Source organism: Dermacentor silvarum, chromosome 8, assembly GCF_013339745.2.
Source record: "Dermacentor silvarum isolate Dsil-2018 chromosome 8, BIME_Dsil_1.4, whole genome shotgun sequence".
Classification (NCBI taxonomy): Eukaryota; Metazoa; Arthropoda; class Arachnida; order Ixodida; family Ixodidae; genus Dermacentor; species Dermacentor silvarum.
This window is the reverse complement of record NC_051161.1, coordinates 61,881,068-61,903,715: the sequence shown is the minus strand read 5'-3', so window position 1 is coordinate 61,903,715 and position 22,648 is coordinate 61,881,068. Positions and strand designations below refer to the sequence as shown.

At 48.9% G+C, this 22,648-nt stretch overlaps 1 protein-coding gene across 1 annotated transcript in view; it reads right to left on the bottom strand.

Moving 5' to 3' along the window:
- Positions 1-21,544, bottom strand: part of LOC125947659 (neprilysin-11-like) — a 31,541-nt gene extending 9,997 nt beyond the window's left edge. The window contains exons 1-5 of the mRNA XM_049672858.1: positions 21,392-21,544; positions 16,530-17,393; positions 12,348-12,434; positions 5,998-6,308; positions 3,979-4,504 (exon numbers count right to left, since the gene is read on the bottom strand). Of these exons, the coding sequence (XP_049528815.1) occupies positions 3,979-4,504; positions 5,998-6,308; positions 12,348-12,434; positions 16,530-17,393; positions 21,392-21,544 (1,941 nt within the window). The remainder of the gene's footprint in view (positions 1-3,978; positions 4,505-5,997; positions 6,309-12,347; positions 12,435-16,529; positions 17,394-21,391) is intronic.
- Between the last annotated feature and the right edge of the window lie 1,104 nt (positions 21,545-22,648).

Sequence of the window (22,648 nt, the reverse complement as noted above, 5' to 3'; positions counted from 1 at the left end):
ATGAGTGCGGCGTTGGTGACAGTTGTCGGAGCCTGTGATATAAATAGGCACTTGGTGCCGCAGCTAAACGTCGCCTCCCTTCCCTCCCCCTCCCCCACGGCTTCTCACGCGTCGGAAGAAGGTGCGTTTGCTCTACATATATGGTGATTGTAAAGGAGAAAAGAGACGCCTACTTCTGCAGCTCTTAAGCGAGCACGGCGCAGAACGCGCGTTTGTTCTCCGCCGTGCGTTCACTCCCCGTGAAAGACTCGCCCCTCGCGCCCTTTCACTCGCACATACAGCGTTCGGCGCGCGGCGACGATTTCTTCTCCAAATGACGTCATACGGAACCTCACGGCGACGGCTACGGCGACGGCGACGCCGACGGCAGAAATCTGCTTTTGAGTGTCCATATAATTGCTATCGCAATAAAAGTTGCACGCAGGCAACTTGACCAGCCCAAAAACCCATCAAAGGCAACAGAGGGCGTCGGGCGCTCACATGTGAGTAAACAGATCGGAAGGTGTCAATTTACAAAAAAAAAAAAGAAATGTGTATACGAGACAGGTAGTAATACAGTTTAACAATTAGAAAAACAAGTAGTCTGCATTAACAAGCAAATATTGAATTTATACATTATCAATATAGATTACATATCGAAAGTCTTATTATACGCAAACAGGAAAAAAATAGGGGAAAAAAAACATAACATAGCACTATATTCAGTGCAGCATAAACTAAAGCAAATAAAGGGGGGAAAAGGCATACAGTATTGCATATGAACAAACTCATTAAACAACAAGGATTAGTTTGACTGAAAGTAGTTGTGCAGGCTGCATAAGTACAGAAGGTTCTCGTAAGGCGAGGTTATTGAGTAAAGTCGGAACTGTATGTCGAAGCATTTGTTGACCATAATTCGTTCTTGACTGCGGAATGTTCCATTGTTCAGGTGTCTTAGTGTCATAGGCTGCGACATGTTCGTGTAGGCGAGCTATGTTCAATCATTCTGCATTCTGTCTACAATGTCTTTTTCACGCTCGAAAGACATTTCGGCACGAACATTGCGTACTCGAGCTGGATTTCGTGGCACCTAGGGTGGATTTCGTGGCACCTGGGGTCATGTAACGCAAGGAGCCCCATCCGAGCACAAACTTTCAAGAGCTTCTCGATAGCCAGCGGGCGCGTTGCGGCATCTCGCAGCGGCCGCGGAATCTATGGAGCCCATGGATTTCAATTCCGAAACTGTATGGGTGTAACGCTCTCAAACTTTTGACGCGAAAGGTGCACTGACATTTCCAAAGGCGTGCTTTAAAAGATTTTCAATTCTGGAACTTTATGGGGTTAATGCTGTTATAAACTTGGACCAACATGCGTGCACTGGAGCCCTCGTGTCCAAGCCGTTCCAGAAATTAAAGCACGCGCTCGCAATCTTCCACACACACGAAAATACTAAATATTACCGTGACTCTGAGCTAGCAGCTGATAATTTTGTCCAAACATTTTCAGGACACGTGCCCAATGTAATCGATCAGCTGGACCAGGGCAGGCCAAGTAAAATTTGAGAAAACAGGAGAAAGGAAATGGCCTATTATTGAGGAAATTGTTTTTGCGGGCTACAAGGTCTGGCTCTCGTTGGCCACAGGGACAGTGGCCCTATGGATTTAAGCATAGGCCCCGCTGAAAATACAGGTATTTTCAGAGCGCTTCTTCGCATGCGAGCTGATTGTGGAGATACATATCTGAAGAACCATTTGGAAAGTTGCCCCAGTAGTGCCTCGTATTTAAGCCCAGATGCAAAAAACTAAATTATAGAAATTTGCGGCGAAATTATCAAAGAAAGCCTAGTTGCAAAAGCAAGCTGCTTCTCCATACTTCCTGACGAAACGACGGACATCGCTGTTTGTGCAAGGTACCTAAACAAGGATGCCAACGACATCGAGGGAGTGTTTTAGGTTTTAGCACCGGAATAGATGCTCTCCCTCATTGCGACTGCAGGTTCTATGTAAATGTGTACAAACTGTTCCAGATTCTAGTCACCCTTCCAGTGACCACTGCCAGCGCAGAGAGAATATTTTTTAACAAGCGTTTACTAAAAAACTACTTGCGCTCTAGGATGTCTGTGGAACGCATGGTTAGACTGGTGCTTCTATACACCCACAGAGACGTCGGCATCAACGTGTCCGAAGTCATTGACCGCTTCGCTCAACTTCCCCGCCGAGAGAAGTTTGTCCTTTAGATAGCGAAGCCGCAAAAATCAATGCAAGTAAAAAGCTCTGTTCCTTCACGTCCATAAGCTCGTAATTATAAAAACGTATAACTGTTCGTTAGCTTTTAAAACCGCAGAAATTTTAGCCGTTTATTCTAGCAGTTAGCATCATGATCAAAATTATCGTGCGAATACGGAAATTACGAGGACATCAGTAACCAATTTTGACCGACCTTGCTCATTGAAAGCCCGGCCCAGGCTGCGTTTGCCAAAAACGCACTCGGATATTGGGTAGTAACTTGCCGTATCATCTGTGGCTTTCGTTTGTCCTTTTCTTTCCTTTTTAGCTACCTGCTTTTATTTCTTTTTTGAAACGAAGCAAAACCCTCCTTTAATTTTGGGTGCATGATAATTGTTGCCGCTGCGCGCAGGCTGGTAAATTACACATTTTTGTACCGATTTCTGCATTATTTCTCTATTATTCTACCTGTATGGTGCTGTCGCGACCACTGCATGGCCCGAGTACATATCACGATTTCTGCGATCATAGTTTTGTTCTTGCCGAGATCATCTGTCTTTCTGTGCGCAAAGTTTACTATCTCTGACTCCGCAACGTGTTTATTTGTCTTGTTTGACGCATAATATACAGTGACGTTTGCTTAAATACGTAGATTTATTGGAGACTTAGACGTATATTTAAATATTTTGTTGCGAGGTTTTGTGTATACAAGCAGTGAACTTTGTTTCCAGCGACTCTTTTTTGCCCTTTAGCGAGTTGTATCTTCGCATTTGTATATTCCATTCTATCTTCGCATTTCTAATGTATATTTTGCAGAACTCCTATTTTTATGTGACTTCCACAGATACGAAGATGAGAGGATTGCCCTTCGGACGGCTTTGGGGCACTTAGACGACAGGCCTTTTACGGAGGAAAAGATCTTGGGCGCGTGGCCTCGTGCGTCTGCTATGTGCAGGGCTACAAAGGCGCTGCTGTGCTTTTTGAAGTGCGCAAGCCTGTATGACCGCCTGTGTCGAAACTCAGCGATGAACGCTTAACTGTAAATGTGCAACGTGTGAACTGTGAACTTCTCTCTTCCTCCTCTTTCAATCCCTTCTCCCCCTTCCCCCGTGCAGGGTAGCCTATCGGGCTCAGCATGGTTAACCTCCCTGCCTTTCCCTTATGACTTCTCTCTCTCTTTTCTACTTTTTATTTGTACTCACTGTTGCCAGTATAATCTCGGTGTAATTACAATACACGACCGGTAACAGCTGCTCCTGCGTAATCTATTGCAACGAGGGACAGCGTCATTGAGGTTTTTTCCTGGCCGTTGCATATGTGCAAAAATGTAAACAAGGTTCTTGAATGACGAAGATTCATCAAAATATTTGCCCTCAACTTATTCATTTCATGGCCTTTACGTTCTTCATATCAGCTGTATACATTGCTTTGCTGGTTTTGAACTGATATAGTTCTAATGTCCGTGTGATATTTTCTTTCCTTATTAAATAGACAAAAAAAAACGCGGCCGCATTGATATCAGTTATTTCTACCAGAATTTTTAGGACATATTCTTTTATGAAAAAATACTTATTTTACTTGACAGTGCGTAGCGTCCAATAATTAGTTTGCAGCATCTAATATACAATGGTATTGGCAATGCAGTTATTATTCATCTATATGATCCCTCGACAACTTCTATAAGGAGGAGGCCGCGCTGCAACCTGAGCCCCCCCCCCCCCCCCCCCCCGAACAAAATTTCTGGCTACGCCACTGCCCTCTGGCATATATATACCTGCTCAGACTCGTCAGCAGCCACGTCAAGCTTGGCCGCCAGGATGGCCTCCTCCAGTTCCCGCAACGTCGCCGCCGTGACGTTCGACTGTGGCGGCACCGAGAGGACCTGGTGATACTCGCGCACGTAGACTTCGTATTCTTGCGCACCGGCTCGCGCGGACCTGCGGACGTTGTCCTGCCAGACGTAACCGAGCTTGCCACGCGAGAGCACCAGCGCGACTTCCTCGGCCTCGGCCATCGGCAGGTCGATGACGCGCACGTCGAAGAGGAAGTTGAGGTTCCAGTTGATGGCCAAGTCCAGCATCAGGTCCAGCGGGTCCACGCCCTCGGCCAGCTGCGGGTTCTCGGGCCACAGCATTCCGCGCGCAGCGCGAAATTCGCGGAACTCGGTGAGGCTGCGCTCGGTGTCGCTGCGGTCCGGGTCGACGCAGCTCCGGTAGAGCAGCTCGGCTGTGAGCTTGGACCCTGCGGCGGCGGCGACTGCTTGGCTTCCCTCGAGCGCATTGACGCCGGCATCGAGGGTCCTGCGACACAGGGCGGCACTATTATTGGTAACTTAGCGAGAAAGCAGGTAAATTTAGCGAGATTTTAGTCGCCTTAAAGGGCCCCTAAACCACCTCCGATAGTTTTTAAAGATTTCAAGTAAACACGCGCATCGAGTTCAGAATGCTGTCACGATCAACGATGCCAAACGCTGCAGCGCTACGCGCCGCGGGCGCCCCACAAAATAAAAATAAAACGATGCTGTGCTCCTCTCCGAGCCTTTCCGGTATTCCCAGTGGTCGTCGTGACGTCACCAGGGTGCATCTAGTGATGCCAACGGGGGCGACGATGTCGATTGGTCGAGCAAGAACCTACGACTTCCGGCTAGTCTACTAGCAGGTACGCGCGCTCCCTGCTCTTTCTCGTCGTGTTGCTCGCTTGTTTTCTTACCGTTGTTGTCGCTCTTCGCAATAATTGTACACGAAGAAGAAAATACGCTGATATTAGCGGCGCCGTCGGCTGCGATGCGAACACAGCCGAGCCGGTCGTCTGCCGTCGGTAGCCGTGCACTGAAGCGGAGCTCGACAAGTATTGGAGCTCTCGATTAACGGTTAACGTTTGACCGGGGATATCGCTTTTCATAAAATGTACAATTTAGACATCACTTTATCTAGCGGAAATGATTTTGCTTTGAACAGAAGCTGCAGCCGATGTTTGCGCCGCTGGTGGCGGAGGCGCGCAGCTTCGCGATCGTTGATTGGCCCGTTGATCGTGCGGCTGGCGGTGCGCCGGTCGAACTGCCGTCTACTTTGGACACCTCTCGCACGGCATAAGTTCTACGGTATTGGAGGCCGGTTCGCCGTCGGCATATTTGCCGCTAGCGTGGACGTATACCTTAACCGGAAGTGGACAGTGTTTTGAGAAGCGCGTTGGCGATGACGAGGCATTTGCATATTTTTAATGTTTAACCCAAGTTAAGTGAAGCACCCTGTATATTTTCCTATAAATCACCATAACAAGCCGCTTTTATTTCCTAATGAACATTCCCTGGTCTCTTCGCGCCAATTAGGCCGCAATCTGACGGCGCGCGGCGTTGCGAGTAGTAACTCGTCCAATGCTGCTGTCGACTATACCTGTCGACAACCGTTATAATGAAATGTACTATCGACCAAAATAGTTCACGGACCAAGGGATCTGACAAAGAGCTGAATATCACCGCAGCCTCAAAACGCAGCCTGGTATTCCCATTTCCAGCATCGATCTACTGGTATATGCGAACGACATTGTGACGTACGGTTTTACTGGCTACTTTTAAAGGCTGCTCGGATATTTAGCGTTTTCTGAGATCCCGTGGTCCGTAAAGATTTTTGGTCGATAGTACATAACGAAATGGGTTCGCCTCCCCCTTCAACTTCGTTTTTAACGACGCCTTACTGAAAGCATCACGTATAGTGTATTCTTCAGTACACGCCAACTTTTACGGACACGGTGCGCGCTCCCCGGCATAAATTCGCCCACAAATGCAAGCGGTTACTTGAGATACATCCTGTCGACGAGTAGATCCCTCGCGCTCTTTTCAGTCTTCTTCGCTCTGCCGCACGCAAACTCGTAGAAGTCTTGGCACGGGGCGGCCGTCTTGTTCATCGTGCCGAGCAGCTCGGTGGCGTGCGCCACGCAGTCGTCGGTGAGGCAGTAGTCGACGCGTCGGCGAGGATCCTTGAAGAACAGCAGGTAGACGAACAGCAGCGCCGAAGCTGCGACCACGAGCGCCAGGAACAGGCACATGCCGGTCCGCCAGCGAAGGGCCCGTTCCACGGCGGACAAGCGCCGAGTCGTGTCTTCCTGCTGCAGAGCGCAAAGCACACTCGCACATGCAATATTTGCGGTGCACTTGAAGTACACGTTTTAGAAGCGACAGTTCGATCGCGTGCGTGCTTACAACACGCCTCGGTATAATGAAAGCGACTGCATCGCGGGAAAACAGACAAGAAACGAATCACAGGGACATCCACAAGGGTCGTGTATTGCGCCTGTCTGTTATTCGGTGCTTGCGCCTGTATCTGCGCTGTAGTCACTTTCGTTGTGGATCACAAACTCTATCCTGCTGTTATACGTTACCGCAGTATAGAAAGAAGGTGATTGCAGTCACAGTGTAGCGAATTAAAGAAACGGTAATGTTTTTTTAAGGAACAGTAAAAAGAAACACCTGCATCAGACGTTAGGATTATAAACTGTGCGTGTTGGTTTAGCATATTCTGAGGCATAAGGCGCGCAGACAACGAGGCACATAAGTGGGATACAGGCACCTTGTGTGTGTGTATCTCTTTTGCGTGTGTCGTCATCTATGCGCCTTTCACTCCAGGATACACCTGCATCCGTTTACATTGATAAAGTAGTCTTGAAGAACCAACACCTGCATCCGTTTACATTGATAAAGTAGTCTTGAAGAACCATAATTTCGTTGATTGCGCAGTAATAGGCTTATTATTAGAAGAATGACCGTATATATGGTCATGTTTCATTTTTGAATTTCGCGCCGAAAGCCTGGGGCCGGTAAGCCAGTGTGACGTCACGGGTTGCAAAGTATTTTCGCATTTTGGCCATTATCGATCAGTAAAAACAAAAAAAAGAGTTCATGAAATTTTCTAAGTTCACACTTTGCTTATTTTAGAATACAATGTAGTTCATTTTCACTGATAAAATCCTAATTTGGTCCAAGCAGACGGCGCCAAAAAAAAAAAAAAAAAAACATGACGTCACGGCGGCCTGGTGCGGAAACTTCAAGGCGGCGTCGCCAACCGCCTTCCGTTTGCCTCATTTCTCGCTGACCAAGCGTCTTCTCGCTTTTAGGCATTACGGAAGAGTAATTTTACTAACACAGCTCAAATCGCTTTTCGCTGTAGTGTCCATTGAAAGAACCTGTAATTATTTTGACCAACATAGGTACCAAATAGTACTCGGCAGACGTGAGGCCTGTGTTAGTGTCCAATCTCGGCTGCAGCTTGACCCGAAGCCGTGAACCCAAGGTGAGCTTGTATTTTCCCATTAGCGACACCAAATGCCTTGTGGGCTGTGTTGCATTAGTGACTGACGCAGAAACGGCCGCTCGGAGTCCTGCAGTGGTCTGTCAACAACAGCTCCAAGGCCGGGTAATTCACTGAATCAGCGCATTTTTTTTTTTTCGAAAGCAGCCTGCCTGTGGAATTCCCCAGGTCCACAAGGAACCAAAGATATTCCTTCTACTGTGTGGTATGGATTCAGGGGTGTCTGGAAGGAAGGAAGCCGCCGCCGATGCTCGCCAAATCACTAATGGTCATGGAACCTCTAAGCTCAGGGGTACGGGTAATAGCTTCATTGCTTCCAACTTTTCCGAGTGTAGCCCGACTCCACATTCGGCGACTATACTTTTTTTTTTCCAGTGCGCGAAATACGCGTAAAAACCTCGACTTCACAAGCATTCCGAATTTGCCTAATTCATCTTCTGTCAAGTCGAGCTTTTCAGGGTCATTTGGTTTCTTTGCGCATGCATGTACAAAGACGCTCTTACTTGATACTTTTCGCGTGCCTGGATAAAGTTCCGTCCCGAAGCGAACAGGTAGTTCTCGAAATCCTACAGCCAGACAAGCCATTATTCGATCGCATTGGGGAAATAGATGTGCGGCGCGGCTGGTGGACCCCAGACATGCCGAGATGCTCTCGGCGAGCAGCAGCAACGACGGCTTCAGGTTCGCTCGCCGCGTTCCCAGCGAACGCGAACATCTGACACCACGTCGGATGCCGGAGGCGTCGACGAGGAAAGCCATGCACGTCGGTGTACGTGTACTTACTGTCTGCAATGCTGGCGGTTCGTGTACGCTCCAGGAGCGTTCCTTGCCTGCATAACGCCGTTCTTGCTTCTAGGTGTACCACCAAATCTAGTACATTTTGTTTAGAAAACTTAAATCCCTGACTTTCTGCCATTTCCTTGGTGTATAATTATCATAGTTGTATCCTTGACCTGCATATGGCACCGGATCCTTTGACCTTCATCTTTGTTTTTTTATTTACTATATACCCACAGGCCCTATCAGTATTAGTGCGGGAAAAGGGAGGGGGGGGGGGGATACATAAATAGACTAACACAGCAGATAAACATGACGTGGCATAGGGGGGGTTACAGACATAACATGACCATTGCACACAGATATACCTGCGCTCGGAACAAACAGTCAATCACATCGATCAGCGTAAGATAAAACAGCAAACAGTAATTGTACTTTCGACATCTTTTGTGGGCCCATAGAAAGTCCCTACTTAGCATAGAAACAAACGAAATAGATATAAATGGAGTTGAACAAGCTGAAACTTTGTTTGTTTTCAAAGGTGAAGTTAAAGGATCCGGTGCACTGCGCAGCAGTGCAAAAGTGCACTCGTACGAAATGCAGTTTTAACAAACGTTTCGGCCTGGCTTCAGTCGTAACACATTTTTGTATAGGCAACGATCATGGGTGCTCGCGATACTTACTGCAGAGCTTACTGCAGCGCCACAAGTGGTCAAAATACGCAGAACTTACTCTCGCTAACTCGTGAAATATATACTTAGCTTAGGATTTCACTCAAACGCAGGCCACGCCAATATCATATTCAATTCGGCTCGCTTGGACCCAGATTCACCAAAACCACACAGAAGGTAAGGTTTACTCAAACTGTATAGACGGTTTTGTGCGCGCTTCAGTATAGCAGTGAGTCTGAGACCCCAAGAAAATTCCGGTCACGTGTCCTATAAGCGTATACTACGCTTTAAAGAAAAGAGTCAAGTAAGAGAAATACGTTTGTTGACTCAAGCACAAATATTTAAATTTTCCCCTGTAATATACGGCGAAATTAATTTGTAAGTAATTACCTCTACAGAGGAAAACTTGAAAATCTACGGGCTTGTGCTTTGCCGCACTACAGTGGCTCGCCGTTGTCTTTCTTGCCCGTTCTATTTATGTGAGGAAAAACTATAAACTTACCAACTTCTGCAAACAGCCAAATTGTCGATGCGGACTCTTAAAGCTCATACTCATTCAATTTCGCGGAATCAGTATTCAGTTTAGCGGTAGTATTGGAAAGGGGAGGGGGTAAGCAAAGAAAGTTGGGCATCCTGGGGCGATCACATTCGGAGATAGTGGCCGCACAGTGGCCGCACAGACGAACTTTACTGAGTCAGAAACATGGCAAGCCGCTGCTTCAAAATGTTTGCCAAATAAATAACGAGCACAGTGATCCTGATTTAATTCATAAGCGGGAAATTTGGACAGGTTGGAATACATTTCTAGCCCCGCTTTTAGTACAAGCACCCTATACGCTGCTCGCGCCGTTTGTACAAGGCGTAATGAGCTCTGAAAGCACTTACATGTCCTCTAAAGCTGGGGCCAACGCTTCGTGTCGTCCACGTAGTCACCGTCGACGATATGCGTCGAAACGGAGGTTTTGCTGCGCCGCACCGGCGTCACGCGCTTGCATTGTAAACACGGAGGCAACGGAGGCAGCTGAGGCAAGCAATGGACGCGTCACCACGTGATCAAACATGGGAGCGCCCATGGGAGCGCCGGGAAAAGGGTCAATACCCTACGAACCCGTACCCATGGTTACTCATAATCAGGGGTATGCAATTCGAAATTCAGAACACGAATCGACTAGCCTTGGTTATTCGATCCGTAGTTGGTCCAAGAGTTCACTACTCAAAATTAGATATATTTCTGTCTGTTGGCACATAAGGAATAACACGGTTTATAGGAGCCTCGGCGAAGAAAGACCGATACAAGTGGATACTTCCTAATACTCTGTTGCGGTTCCTACGCAGAGGCACCAGTGTTTGCACCTATAAAGAAAACTGCACCAAGATAGCAGCGGACGAGCAAAGGGCACGAGAAAGCTGCTTATATATATATATATATATATATATATATATATATATATATATATAGAGAGAGAGAGAGAGAGTCCCTTCATGTAATAACAATATAGTCCCTTCATGTCGCCATTAAAGCCAATGTAGGCTGCTCAATACTGTCTTGCGTTTTTATAGCAACATGCGTCAGTATTGACTCGTCGTACCACGACAACCAGTTCCTGAGTGAACGCCAGATATCTGCCGAAGAACTTCCTATCACTCAATACAGTGGGAGACCCTAATACGGTCCCCCGAATAAAAAATGTCACAGTCTCGCCCTAAGGGCGAAGCAATGAATGCGATAGCAACACAGCAATGTCATACGAAGTAAGGTGAGCGGCTTTGGTAGCAATATGAATTGTAGTAAACATGAGCTGATTAAGTAAGCAGGTGTGCTGCGGCGTAAGTAGACCGACATGAAGAGAGACTCGATGACCACGAGAAGGCGCGTGTGAAACGGTGGTGTTGATGAGAAGCGCTTCCCGTGGGTAGCGCGCGTGCGAAGGGACACACCTGTAGCGCGGCACTGCCGATACGGGCAGCATTACATGTGTAGCGTGCGTTGGAAAATGTTGCCCGACTATTACTAACTGAATGAACAAGCGTGGTGTGAGCGCGCACAAACAAACATGAATAGATCACACTGAATGAATGCAGACAACGACTGTCAAAACGCTGGCAGCAAGCCCATACGCTGCAGCGGGCGAAGGTACGTGCGGTCTATCGCTTCAACAGAAACTGAGCGGCGAATGCACAGTGCATAAAGGTCAGAGCCGCGTGGAGATAAGAGACGGTGCGGCGAGCGACGAGCGCGGTTGTTGGCAGAGTAGAAGTGCCCCCCCCCCCCCCCCCGCTCCCTCCGGCGCTGGCTTCCCGCTTCGTTGCTTGCGCGTGGGAGATTGAGTGCGTTCGCTCTCCGTGATAGCGCGCGTCCCCGCACGCTTCCGCTCGGGTATACGGCGCGCGGTGAAGATTTTATCTATAGGGAACCTCACGGCGACGGCGACGGCAGAAATCCGGTTGAAGTGTCCATATAATTGCTATCGCAATAAAACTACAAAAAATCAATCATTGCCAGGGTGGAAGAGGTCGCCGCAGACAAGCGGTCATCTACAATGCCCTGAAATTTCTCTTGAATAAAGTTGCTTCCTCCTCCTATCGTTCAATTAAAATGTATCGCTTTTATGCAGCACACGAATCCTCGTTGTCTCGGTTTAGGCAAAGCAATTTGTCCTTCGGGGCACACTTGCCAAGTTTGCGTCCAACTAAAACTATCTGCGATGCCTATATATAGTGTAGCCCTCATCTCGCTCAACATACACTGCCCTGTGAATCTGGTGAGATGTTGTTCCCTTGTTTAAGCAATTTCATTTTCATGGCGCATTATGTAAGCGAACATATAGCTGTTTATTATTTACAATATCCAGAGTACTGGCACTACATGCACGTATCACGTAATGTTGACAATTAAGCCCTCTTTCATCCAACGGACTCGCCACGCAAACTGTTCTTTAGACAATTCCGACGCACACTTTCTTCCCCGAAAACTTACTCACGAAACCTACATGCACGTTAGATTCGAGTAAGAAACTAAACGTGCAATAGTGACAAGCCGTCATTTAACAGCCTTTTTGGCAACAAATCCTCATTACTCTGTATCTTATTATGAAAAACCAGTAAGGGAACAATCAAGGGTTGTGAATTTATAATTTCCTAATGTACGAAAATTGAGGGGCGTATTACGATCGAAGGCTTTTTTTTTTTTCCTGGCCGTAAAACTCAGGCGCGCGTAAGAATCGAGGGCGCGTTGTAATATAGTAAATACGGTATATGTCACTACCGGCATAGGAATGAAAACAAAACAATACAAACTATAGGACGTATGCGATATTCGAAGGTCGTTCTTCTCGAATATCCTTATTCCATTCGATTCAGAAATTTCAGCAGATACTAAAGGATTCACTCACGCTTCTTCTGGGCGATAACCAGGATCCTCCTCGCGGCTTGCGTTTGCGCGACCGAGGGCTGGCGTTCTTGGCCTGCTGATCAGATGCCTGTGGGAAAAGAACGCGGTTACCACTTGGCGTGGCAGAGCAGGTGCAGGGCAGGCAGTTTGTGGCTGAGCACAGGATGGCGCCTAGATGGACACACGTGGTCACACGTGGTCACACTGTCATTGCGTTTCATGATGATACATGCGGTTTATTGGTGCAAGGACCAGGGATCGCCGAAGAGCGCCAAGAAAAATGACCTCTGTGTTTCCGTCACAACTGTACCGCGACAGATTGTATACTATTCGCAGGGGGCGACGCCGAGGTGGCTTAGTGGCGGTGGCGTTACACTGCTAAGCACGAGGTCGCAGGATCAAATCCCGGCCGCGGAGGTCACATTTCTATGGGACCGAAATAAAAAATTAAAAAAACGCAAGTGTACCGTGCACTGCGTGCTCAAAAAAGAACCTCAGGTGGCCAAAATTATTCATAATTCCCCACTACGCTGTGGCTTATAATTAAATCATGCTTTTGTCATGTTAAACACCATAATTTATGTTTCTGCATTAATTATTTGCCTCATCTGCGTTTACTTTTGCAAGCGAGCGTACTGTTTTGAAAGAAAGCGAAACAATGTGTGCGCTGTATTTAGGGCAGAGGATTCACTTGAATTACGCCGTGCCCAGCGAATTTCAATATAAATCAATAATTTAAGTACAACGCTTAATGATTGATTGATTCATGGGAATAACCCCGGGGCTACGAGCAAGGCTGTAGTGGAGGGCTTTAGGTCAATTTTGATTATACTGGGGTTCTTAAACGTGCAGCTGGATGTAAGCTACAACGCTATGAAGCAAACAGACAATGAAGCCCAAAAATTAAGCCCCTCGACCGAATCCCCTTATTCATCCCGTTCATTGCATAGTACAGGCCTCGACTTCGGCTGCGTTTATTCAACGGGCATACAGGGCATCCAGGGCTTATCGACTAGTTGGGGGAGGGTGGGGAGGGGGGGGTGCTCCTCAGTTCACGTACTACGTGACGGGTTTGTTTAAATGATGTTCCACATCCGCCGTCATAACCGTGAGGGGCACTGGTTGGTGAGGGGAACATCCACACATGCCCAAGAAAGTTGACAGGGGGACGGCTGCTGTGGCTGCTAATGTGGAAGATGTGGGATCCCGCTTTATATCTACATTTCAATTAAAAATTACAGTTCAATCCACTCCCACACCCACTGTTTCCACTGGCTCCATTGTTTGTTTCAAGTGGTAACCAGTTGTAGGTAACAAAAATTGTCGCAGTTTCACCCGAAAGGCGAAGCATCAATTGCGATAGCGACTTAGTAGAGAGCTATGCGGAGTCAGGATAGTAGTTTTATCAGCTGTATAAACTTGGACATGCAGCAGCACCAGCAACGCGCAGAACTGTTGTCGACGCCGTCGGCGTTTTGCCCGCGCTCGCTCCGAACGCGCGCGGCATTGGTGACTGTTGCCGGTGTTCTGGGTGGTGGTGGTGGTGGTAAACATTTATTAAGGTGTTATTTACATAGAGGTTGTTCGGGAAAACCAGCCCTTAGTGGGCCAGCTCCCTACAATACTAGGTGGAGTCCCTATTCAGGGACCCCATTGGTCGTGGCCGCTGTCGTGACACGCTGGACCATGGCCTGTTGAGCCGGAAGGTCCAGGCAGCCCAGCAGGGCCGCCTCCCAGTCCTCTCGGGTTGGGTTGGGGTTGGGGGTTAGAGAAGGATTGAGTTGGCATGCCCATACCATGTGGTAAGTGTCAGCCACCTCCCCACAGTACCGGCAGAGGCCGGAAAAGGAAGAGTCAAAGTGTTTGAGCACTGCCGGGCACAGTAGCGTATTCGTGAATAGACGAAGAAGAATTCTCTCGTCCGCCTTCTTGAGCCCTTTGCAGAGCGCAGGAAAGCGGCGGTGAGAGTCCCGATAATGGGTACTTATGTCTTTAAAAGTGAGAAGAGGAGGATTATATTCTGGATCAGAGTGGTCATCGGTGGAGGAGGCAGTTGCCCGGGGAATGAGTACGCGGGCGGCAGCGTGGGCTGCCTCATTGCCTGTGAGTTCCTGATGGCCGGGGGTCCAGACTAGTGAGCGGGGAGAGGGGTCACCTACCCGCGGGCAAGGTCGAAGAATTTGAGCAGCTAGGGGTGAGATCCATCCCAGCTGGAAATTTCGACAGGCTCCTCTGGAGTCAGATATGATGGTTTTGGAAGTGTCATGTGAGATAGCTAGGGCTATGGCCACCTCTTCAGCATGGGTAGCATTGGGTGCACGGAAGGAGAGACCATCCACCTGCCTGTCTTGGTGGACTACGGCGGCCGTATACCAAACCCCATGGTAAGGGCCGGCGATGTCCGTGTAAAATACGCTTTGTTTGGAGCCGTAGTGGCGTCGGAGGGCAAGAGCCCGCGCCTCCCGGCGACCAGTGTGTGACTCATGGGACATATTGGTGGGGAGGGGTCGAACATGGATCGCGTATTTCCAGTGTTCGGGCACTCGTACCCGCTCCTGTGTGTGGAATTCATGCCTGATGTGTAGGCGATCTAGGAGTCGTCTGCCTGACGGGGTCTGCGCCAAGCGGGTATATTGATTTGTCAAGTGAGCCTCCCGAAGCTCCCGGTAGGTGTTGACCACCCCCAAGGCAAGAAGTCTCGCATTGGAGGTAGAGATGGGGAGATCTAGGGCTCGCTTGATGATTTTGCGGAGGGTGACCTCCAAAAAATCTTCATCGTGTTTCCGTAAGTGCAGGTATGGTGTCGCATACAAGATGCGACTCGTGACAAAAGCTTGTGCGAGACGAAGCGCATCCTTGCTTTTGAGACTACCCCCCGCTTGTTGGAAACCCGGCGGACCATGCGGCCCACCTGTTCTCCAACCTTACGGAGTTTGTGAAGTGTTGTCTCTACTCGGCGGTGTTTGTGTATGTGCAGTCCAAGGACACGGATCTCCTGTGCCTCGTTAATGGGTCCGCTATGCAGGGAAAGGTTAATGGACGAAGTGCACTTCGGCGTGGGCCGAATGTGCACGAATTCTGACTTCTGTGGGGAACATTGGAGGGCGCAGTATGCCGCATATTCGTCCACTATATGCGCTGCGGCTTGCAGGCTGTCCTCCATGTTGCCCAGGTTGCCGTGTGTGGCCCACAGGGTGATGTCGTCGGCATAAAGCGCATGCTTTACCCCGTCGACAGCATCCAGCCGGGCCGGGAGCTGTACCATAGCTAAGTTGAAAAGGAGAGGCGACAACACAGCGCCCTGTGGTGTGCCTCGCGTGCCCAGTGGGTAAGGGCCGTATTCCTGATCTTGGATGCGAATGTACGCAGCCCTGTCAGTGAGAAAATTTCGAATATAGTTGAAAGTGCGATCGCCACAGTTAGTGGCACTGAGGTGAGCTAGGATGACTTCGTGCTTAACGTTATCGAAGGCTCCCTTAAGGTCAAGCGCTAGAATGATCTTGTCATTGTGGGGGTGTTCTATGGGAGTGAGGACTTCGTGGTGTAGTTGTAGGAGGATGTCCTGCGCAGATTTGTTGGGTCTGAAGCCGTACATGGAGTCAGCGAAAGTGTTACGCTCTTCCAAGTAGGAGGAGAGACGATCCCTGACCATAGTTTCCATTAGCTTCCCCGCACAGGAAGTATGAGAAATGGGTCTAAGGTTATCAGTGTTGATGGGTTTCCCTGCCTTTGGTATGAAGGTTACTAGAGATGTTTTCCAATCTAGGGGGAGGGGTGTTTCTCCGGACCAGATAACATTGATGTATTCGAGAAGCGACTGGTGTGCAGTATCGGATAGGTTTGCTAGGACTTTTACGGTGAGTTTGTCTCGCCCGGGAGCCGTGCCCCGCCTCATTTTGGCAAGAGCCGCACGGAGGTCGTGTAACTGGAAAGGAGCGTCCAGTTCCGAGTTCTCCCTGCCTGCGTAGTGATACTCGGGGCCTCGCGGGTCCTGCTCAGTGCAGAGATATCGGTCCCGGAGCGAGAGAGCTAGCTGTGTTGTATAGCCCTGAAAATTGTGAAAGGCTCGATGTAGATGTCTTTGTGTCTCGCCTCGCGTTTGCGCGGGGTCGATGAGACTACGGAAGAGTCTCCATGTATTGCGGCCAGACATTTGCCTGGCGGCAGTATTACATCGGCCTACCCAATTCGAATCGGCGAGCTGGGCAGCGTACTCGGCCGCCTTCTGGGTGAGATCCAGTATCCGCATGCGGAGTTTGCGGTTGTGTTTTTGCCGGCGCCATCTCTTTGTGAGGCTGCGACGGGCCTCCCAAAGATGGAGGAGGTGGTTATCCACGTCCGGATGGCTGTCCGTGAGTTGTATTGCGGTCTCGTGTTGTCTTAGTGTTTGGAGTATGGATTTGGCCCACTGGGAATAACCATTGTGAAGAATGGGAGAGGCAGGTACGGACTGTCGGAAGGCGTCCCAGTTGGGTACGTGAGCCTGTGTGATGGGGCGTTGTAGGGGTCGTGTTGAGAGTGTGGTGTTGAGAATGCAGTGGTCGCTGCCGAGGGTTTCCTCGGTATTGACCCAGTCTGCGTGTTTGATGTTTTTGGTGAAGGTAAGGTCGGGGCAGGTGTCCCGGGTCACAGAGTTACCTAGACGAGTTGGTTGCGCAGGGTCGGTGTGAAGAGTGATGCCCAGCGTGGAAGTTAGCTCCGCGAATTTCCTTCCACGCATCTCTTCCTTGCGATAGCCCCAAAGCCTGCTAGGGGCGTTAAAGTCGCCCACTATTAGGAGGGGATCGCGCCCTGCGATCTTCAGCGCCCTGGTGAAGGTGTCAGCGAAAGTGATCTTTTTGAGTTTAGGTCGGCAGTAAATGTTAAGGATGTGTACCGGGGGGTCGGCTCTGCGCAGGGGAAGGATTGTGACCATGGTGTACGAGTAGGGTATTGAGAGGTTGAGGTCGACTTCTTGTGCAGTTAAGGTTTTATGTACAAGAAGGCAGGTGAATGGGTCCCGCTGAAAAGTGTTATAGCCTGTGAGGCGCACGGCATTGCCGGGCTCCTGAAGGGCAACGACCACGCACAGGTGTTCGAAGGTTTCGAGATAGAGGCTGAAATTGGCCCGTTTGGCCCTATCCTTGAAGCCTCTACAGTTCCACTGAATTAGAGAAAGTAGTTGAGGTTTTCGGGTTCGCGATGGGGGTAAGCGTTTAGGTGCTACCGCCATACTGAGAATTTGGGGTGGCTGGGATGGACTCGGCCCCTACATTGGTGCCTTGTGCAAGTAGGGATTCGGAGTCCTCAGAGAGTTCGGCGAGGTCATTGGTATAAGAAAATTTAGAGGGGCGGTTAACGTCCTTGAGGGGACTAGCCCTGCGGCTGCGAGGGTTGGTGTCCTGGAGCCAAGCCTTAATGTTACTCGTCACCTGATGGGTGACGGTATTGGAGAGATTTTCGATGCTTTTGCTCATGGTGGTGAGTTGTGTCACCAGAGCAGTCATAGCGCTTTCAATAGCCTGAAAACGCTGTTCAGTGTTAGAGGGCTCCGAGACGGACGGAGCGACGCACATGGGCTTAGGTTCCGGAACGGCGACGGTAATTTTGGGGAGGGGAGGGGGCGGTGACGCGGGGTGGAGGGCGTACTACCTGCCTCCAGAGTGGTAATTTTGACTAGAAGCTGCGCGTTCTGTGCCCGGAGCGCAGCGAGCTCTTGTTTGAGCACGAGGAATTCGTTTCCGCCGCGCTACACCCTCGACACCATATTGCCCTACTTCGCTCATGACGAGTCAATTGATGAGACCCTCTGTCGAGTAGAAGAAGCGCGACGCCTCCCTACGCTATACACACCCTGACATCGCGAGACTGGTTCAAGATACGCTATGACGGGCGTCACCGCCACGTTTACTTCGATCCTGGTGACCTTGTGTGGTTCTGGACGCCGTTGCGGAAGCGTGGCTTGTGCCAGAAGTTTCTCGCCCCCTACGTCGCCCCCTATGTTATTCTGGAGTGCCTCAGCGAAGTGAACTATCGCATTGCGCGTCTCACGAGCAGTGGACGACGCTCGGCCAAGGCTGAAGTGACACACGTCGCGCGTCTGAGGCGTTACAATCCACGAGATGACTGACTCGCCCGGCGGGCTTCGTCTGCCAGCGGGGAAATGTTACGAGCTCTTGCCATGAACCACGGCTGCCGCACAGACAACCAGGTGGAAGCAAGAGGAGAACGACGTGAGCCAAGCTGCCTCGGGACCGCGCTCGAAACGCTCTCATCAATCAGATTCATCTGGTTCGACATTATACACCTCGTGTGTAACAATATAATTGCTATCGCAATAAAAGGAGATAAAAACGTGCCCTTCAGTTCTCCTTATTCTGCCAGTTAAACGAAGCCACTCGAGCACTTTCGCTAAAATGCTCGTTTGTTTGAGTTAGTATGCCAAAAGCTTAGATAATTTATCACAAGAACGTTCATATTGCATTTTTATATTGCAAGGTGACCCGATGTTAATGGGCACAGCGCAGTGAACTGCACAGTTGCGGCTTTCGGCGTTCTAGGAAGCAGTGTTGATATACTGGTACCTTGTATGGCATCTATAGTTGTAACTTTCCACGTTAGTGCGAAATATACCAAGTAGTGGTGAACATGCATTAATTCAAACATTGCGGCCGACATAGGAAAATGTTTTCAAAGTGTCTAAAGAGAAAATGTTCATAGGAGATTTGAAATAGTTGACAAAGTCTCGATGTGCCTAAACAAATCTTGTACAACACTGGATAGATGTTCACAAAAGTATGTAAACATGTTTCAATTCAATGTCGTGGCCAATTGTCAGCACAATGTTTGTAGGATGTCCAAGGAAAATGTTAGTCAATTATTATTACGACCGTTACAAAAATTTAAAGAATGTTACTAGGAAGTATAAAGAGAAATGTTTATAGGCAGTTAGTAAGGAGTTGACAGGAAGTCTATGAACATATTTCAAGTTAACGTCGGTGGCGAATTGTTGATAGAATGTTACTAGGAAGTTTTAACAAGTCTAAAGGCTGTTGGTAAGATTTGAATTGAATGTTGGTAGGTTCTAGTAACAATATCTGACAAACATTCAATGAAATGTACTAGAAATTTCCATAAGGGATATCCCCGCCGGGGTAGGGAATCGGACCCGCGACGTCGTGTTCACCAGATGAACGTCATAGACACCGAGCCAGCGCGAGGAGTACGGGGTCAAATTAATGGTACATAAAGCGCCTCAACCATGCCGGTGATCTGTGGCTCTGAACATCACGAAATAAATTGGTGACCCGTAAATCATCAATCTTGTCTTTGCCAAAACATTGCCAGATTTTCCTTTCGTTCATCGCTAAATCAGCACAATGCAAAGAAAATCGCCAGGTCTATAAAATTGCTATGAAATTGCTATCTATAAAATTGCTACTCTTGACAACACTCATCCCTTTATCAGACTCGACAAGCTCACTACCATGCTTGCTATATGTAAATGGATACTTAGACACCTTGTTTTCATAACAATATTTTGCGCCTAAAGAGGGAGATATAAATATTAGCGTGCACGTATATAAGACGTTTCTTTGGATCACGGATTTATTTAGCGCGTACCCTACAGGCTTTCTCGAGTGATCTGCAGTTACTTACTGACCTCGTTGCAAGCACCACAGCTGGAGAACGAGTGTTGGTTGCTTAGTTTTTCTACAACATCGCCAGGTCGCGGCCCAGACATACCATATTTAGTGAAACGTCGCCGAGTGATGATACGATGTTGACTTGCTAGAAATCTAGCGCTTTTCTTAAACTCTTATTCTTTAAACTATACAGCTTTAAATCCCCTTCTGCAGTGGCAAATCACCGGTCGGAATGCGAAAATGGAAAACAACTCCAGATTTTCTAAAACTGTATCAGACTTCAAGCTTCTGCACTGTCTAGAAAAGGAGCTTCGATGAATCCAGATGGCAAACTAATAAGCTATAATAATAATAAACTAATAAGAAGAGCGAAAGAAGAGGCGCACGCAGAGAGAAGCAAGAGGCAGCCGGGCGCTTGTGGAACGTACTCTAAAGGACCGCTCCCTTGACCGATCGCGAGCCTGGAACAGCACCATTTTCAGATTTTTTAAACTTTTTTTATTGCATCGACGAGATACATATCGCACCAGTGAGAGTGCGTGCTCCAAGGATATGACCTATAAATATAGAGCGCGACGGATTGGGCAAGTTGGAGGCTTTCCGTGGTGCTCGGGTAACAACGGAAATAAAGGACACGCGACGAAGTAACAACGTACTTGTCCTCGTCACTTGTTACTTTGTCCTCTGTACGTGCATTTGCGTTGTTACCATGCAAGCACCATAGATGTAACGCCGCCCAAAATCGAAAGTATCTACTAAAGCGATCGACCTATACTATACGGCACTAATTTGGAGACTGTCATAAGTTGTCAGCCCGCCTCGGTCAATCGGTGGCGCAATGGCGTTCGGATACGGAAAGCGGGGTCGCGGGCACGGTGTCAAAGGTGGCCGTGAGCTTGATTCCCAGCCGCGGAGACCGCATTCCCATGGAGACGGAACACAAGAAAACGTCCGTGTACAATTCACTGCAGTGAACGTTAAATATTCCCACCACTGTAATCACAGGTCTAATTTACATCCACTGCAAGGCGAAGGCACTCTCCCAACGACCTCCATTACCCCTGTATTTCGTCACCTTATGCCTACAAATTCTCCAATTTTTTACACCATCCAATCCGTGGCCGTCTTCTAGTTTAATCTATCCTAATTATTTCTTACTCCCCATTCTGTTACGCTATTGGATCAATGGTAATTTATATGTTCACGTCCGAGTTTCTATACCCATGGGATTATACGGCCACTGAAAGCAATTATTGTACACTTTCTTTTCAACGTCCCCAACGATCCCCAAGTGGTCAGAAATAGCGCACAGCCATCCCTCAACTACGACAGGTGCGTGAACTGCTTTGGGGCACTAAGACTCGTAATTTAATTTAAACTAACACTTCAGGAGTGTGCAGAATGCTCGGCCGCCACTCACGTTGGAGCTATCGCCACGTTTGGCTTGCTTGCTCGAAGCATCGTCCGATAACCGAGCTGCCGGATCGTCGACCGCGGACTGCGAGGGCCGGGTCCCCGTCTGCGGCGTCCCTCGAGGTACTTGCTCCTCGAGCACCTTGGTCTTGTCGCCCATGGTTCAGGATGTGCTCGCAGACCAGAGCGGACGAACAGCCTTCCTCAGCTTCTTGTCTTCTTCTCTATAGCTCGCGACGCACGGTCGGTCACGCGCTTGCACACATCTTTGTCTTCTTCGTTTGCTGCAATGCACGAACGCATTTGTTCGTTTGTTTGCCTTCAAGACTGGCTTATACCCACTATGGGGAATTGGCCAAGAATCTGGTGAGTTAAAGGGTCCCTGAAACGGTTTGAACAATTTTTGTAGACGCACAGGGTACAGCTACAGTAAAACATTCGCGCCACAGCTAGTATATAAGTGAAGTCTCATATTAAGGGCTACGGACGATTACAAATGACCCTTCTCCCTAGCCATGCTTTTTCTCCTCAACTCGTTCGCCGAGTGATCGGGGCTAAGCTCCGCCTTCACTGGCTCTGCTTCATGATGTGGCGTCGCGTCGTTTACTTCCGGTTGTCTTGGAGTCAGCGCGCTAAGCCTCGCCAACCTCTCTGTTAGCCGCCTGGCCATCGATCCCCAGCGAGAGCTACCCAAGCAGCGTGTGTTGCGAGCGTTCTGCCACAGCGCCGAGCGTGTCCAGTATTCCGGTGGCCGTAGGCGAGCTGGGCGTTCTGACGGATATGCGGAGGAGTTAAATAAAGCTCATCCGCACTACTACCGCTGTGATGAAGGGGCTTTAGCGTAAACGTGAGTGGACTGAGCGGCCTGCACGAAGCACCTACCTGGTGGCGCAGAGCTTAACCAGTCAAACACAAAGCTAATATTGCTGTAACCAAGTGCAAAACATTTTAAACCTCTAAAAAGACGTGTTTGCGATTACGCTCCTGCCGAAAATTTACACCAGCAGCAAAGTAGAATGCACTCGGTTTTAATGTTATATTATAGTTCTGTGTTTGTCTGGTTGGGCTCTGTCCCATCAGGTGGCTGGGGGGGGGGGGGGGGGGAGGGGCATCGTGCAGGTCGTTCACATTTGCGCCTCCGCTCATCCGGTAAAATGCACAGTCCGCTTGCGCGGCCACGCTAAAACTATTAGAGAGTTTTAGCGTCTCCCGTATACCGGTAAACGCAGGAGGACTGGGCGTTTTACCGGAGGGGCGGAGGCGT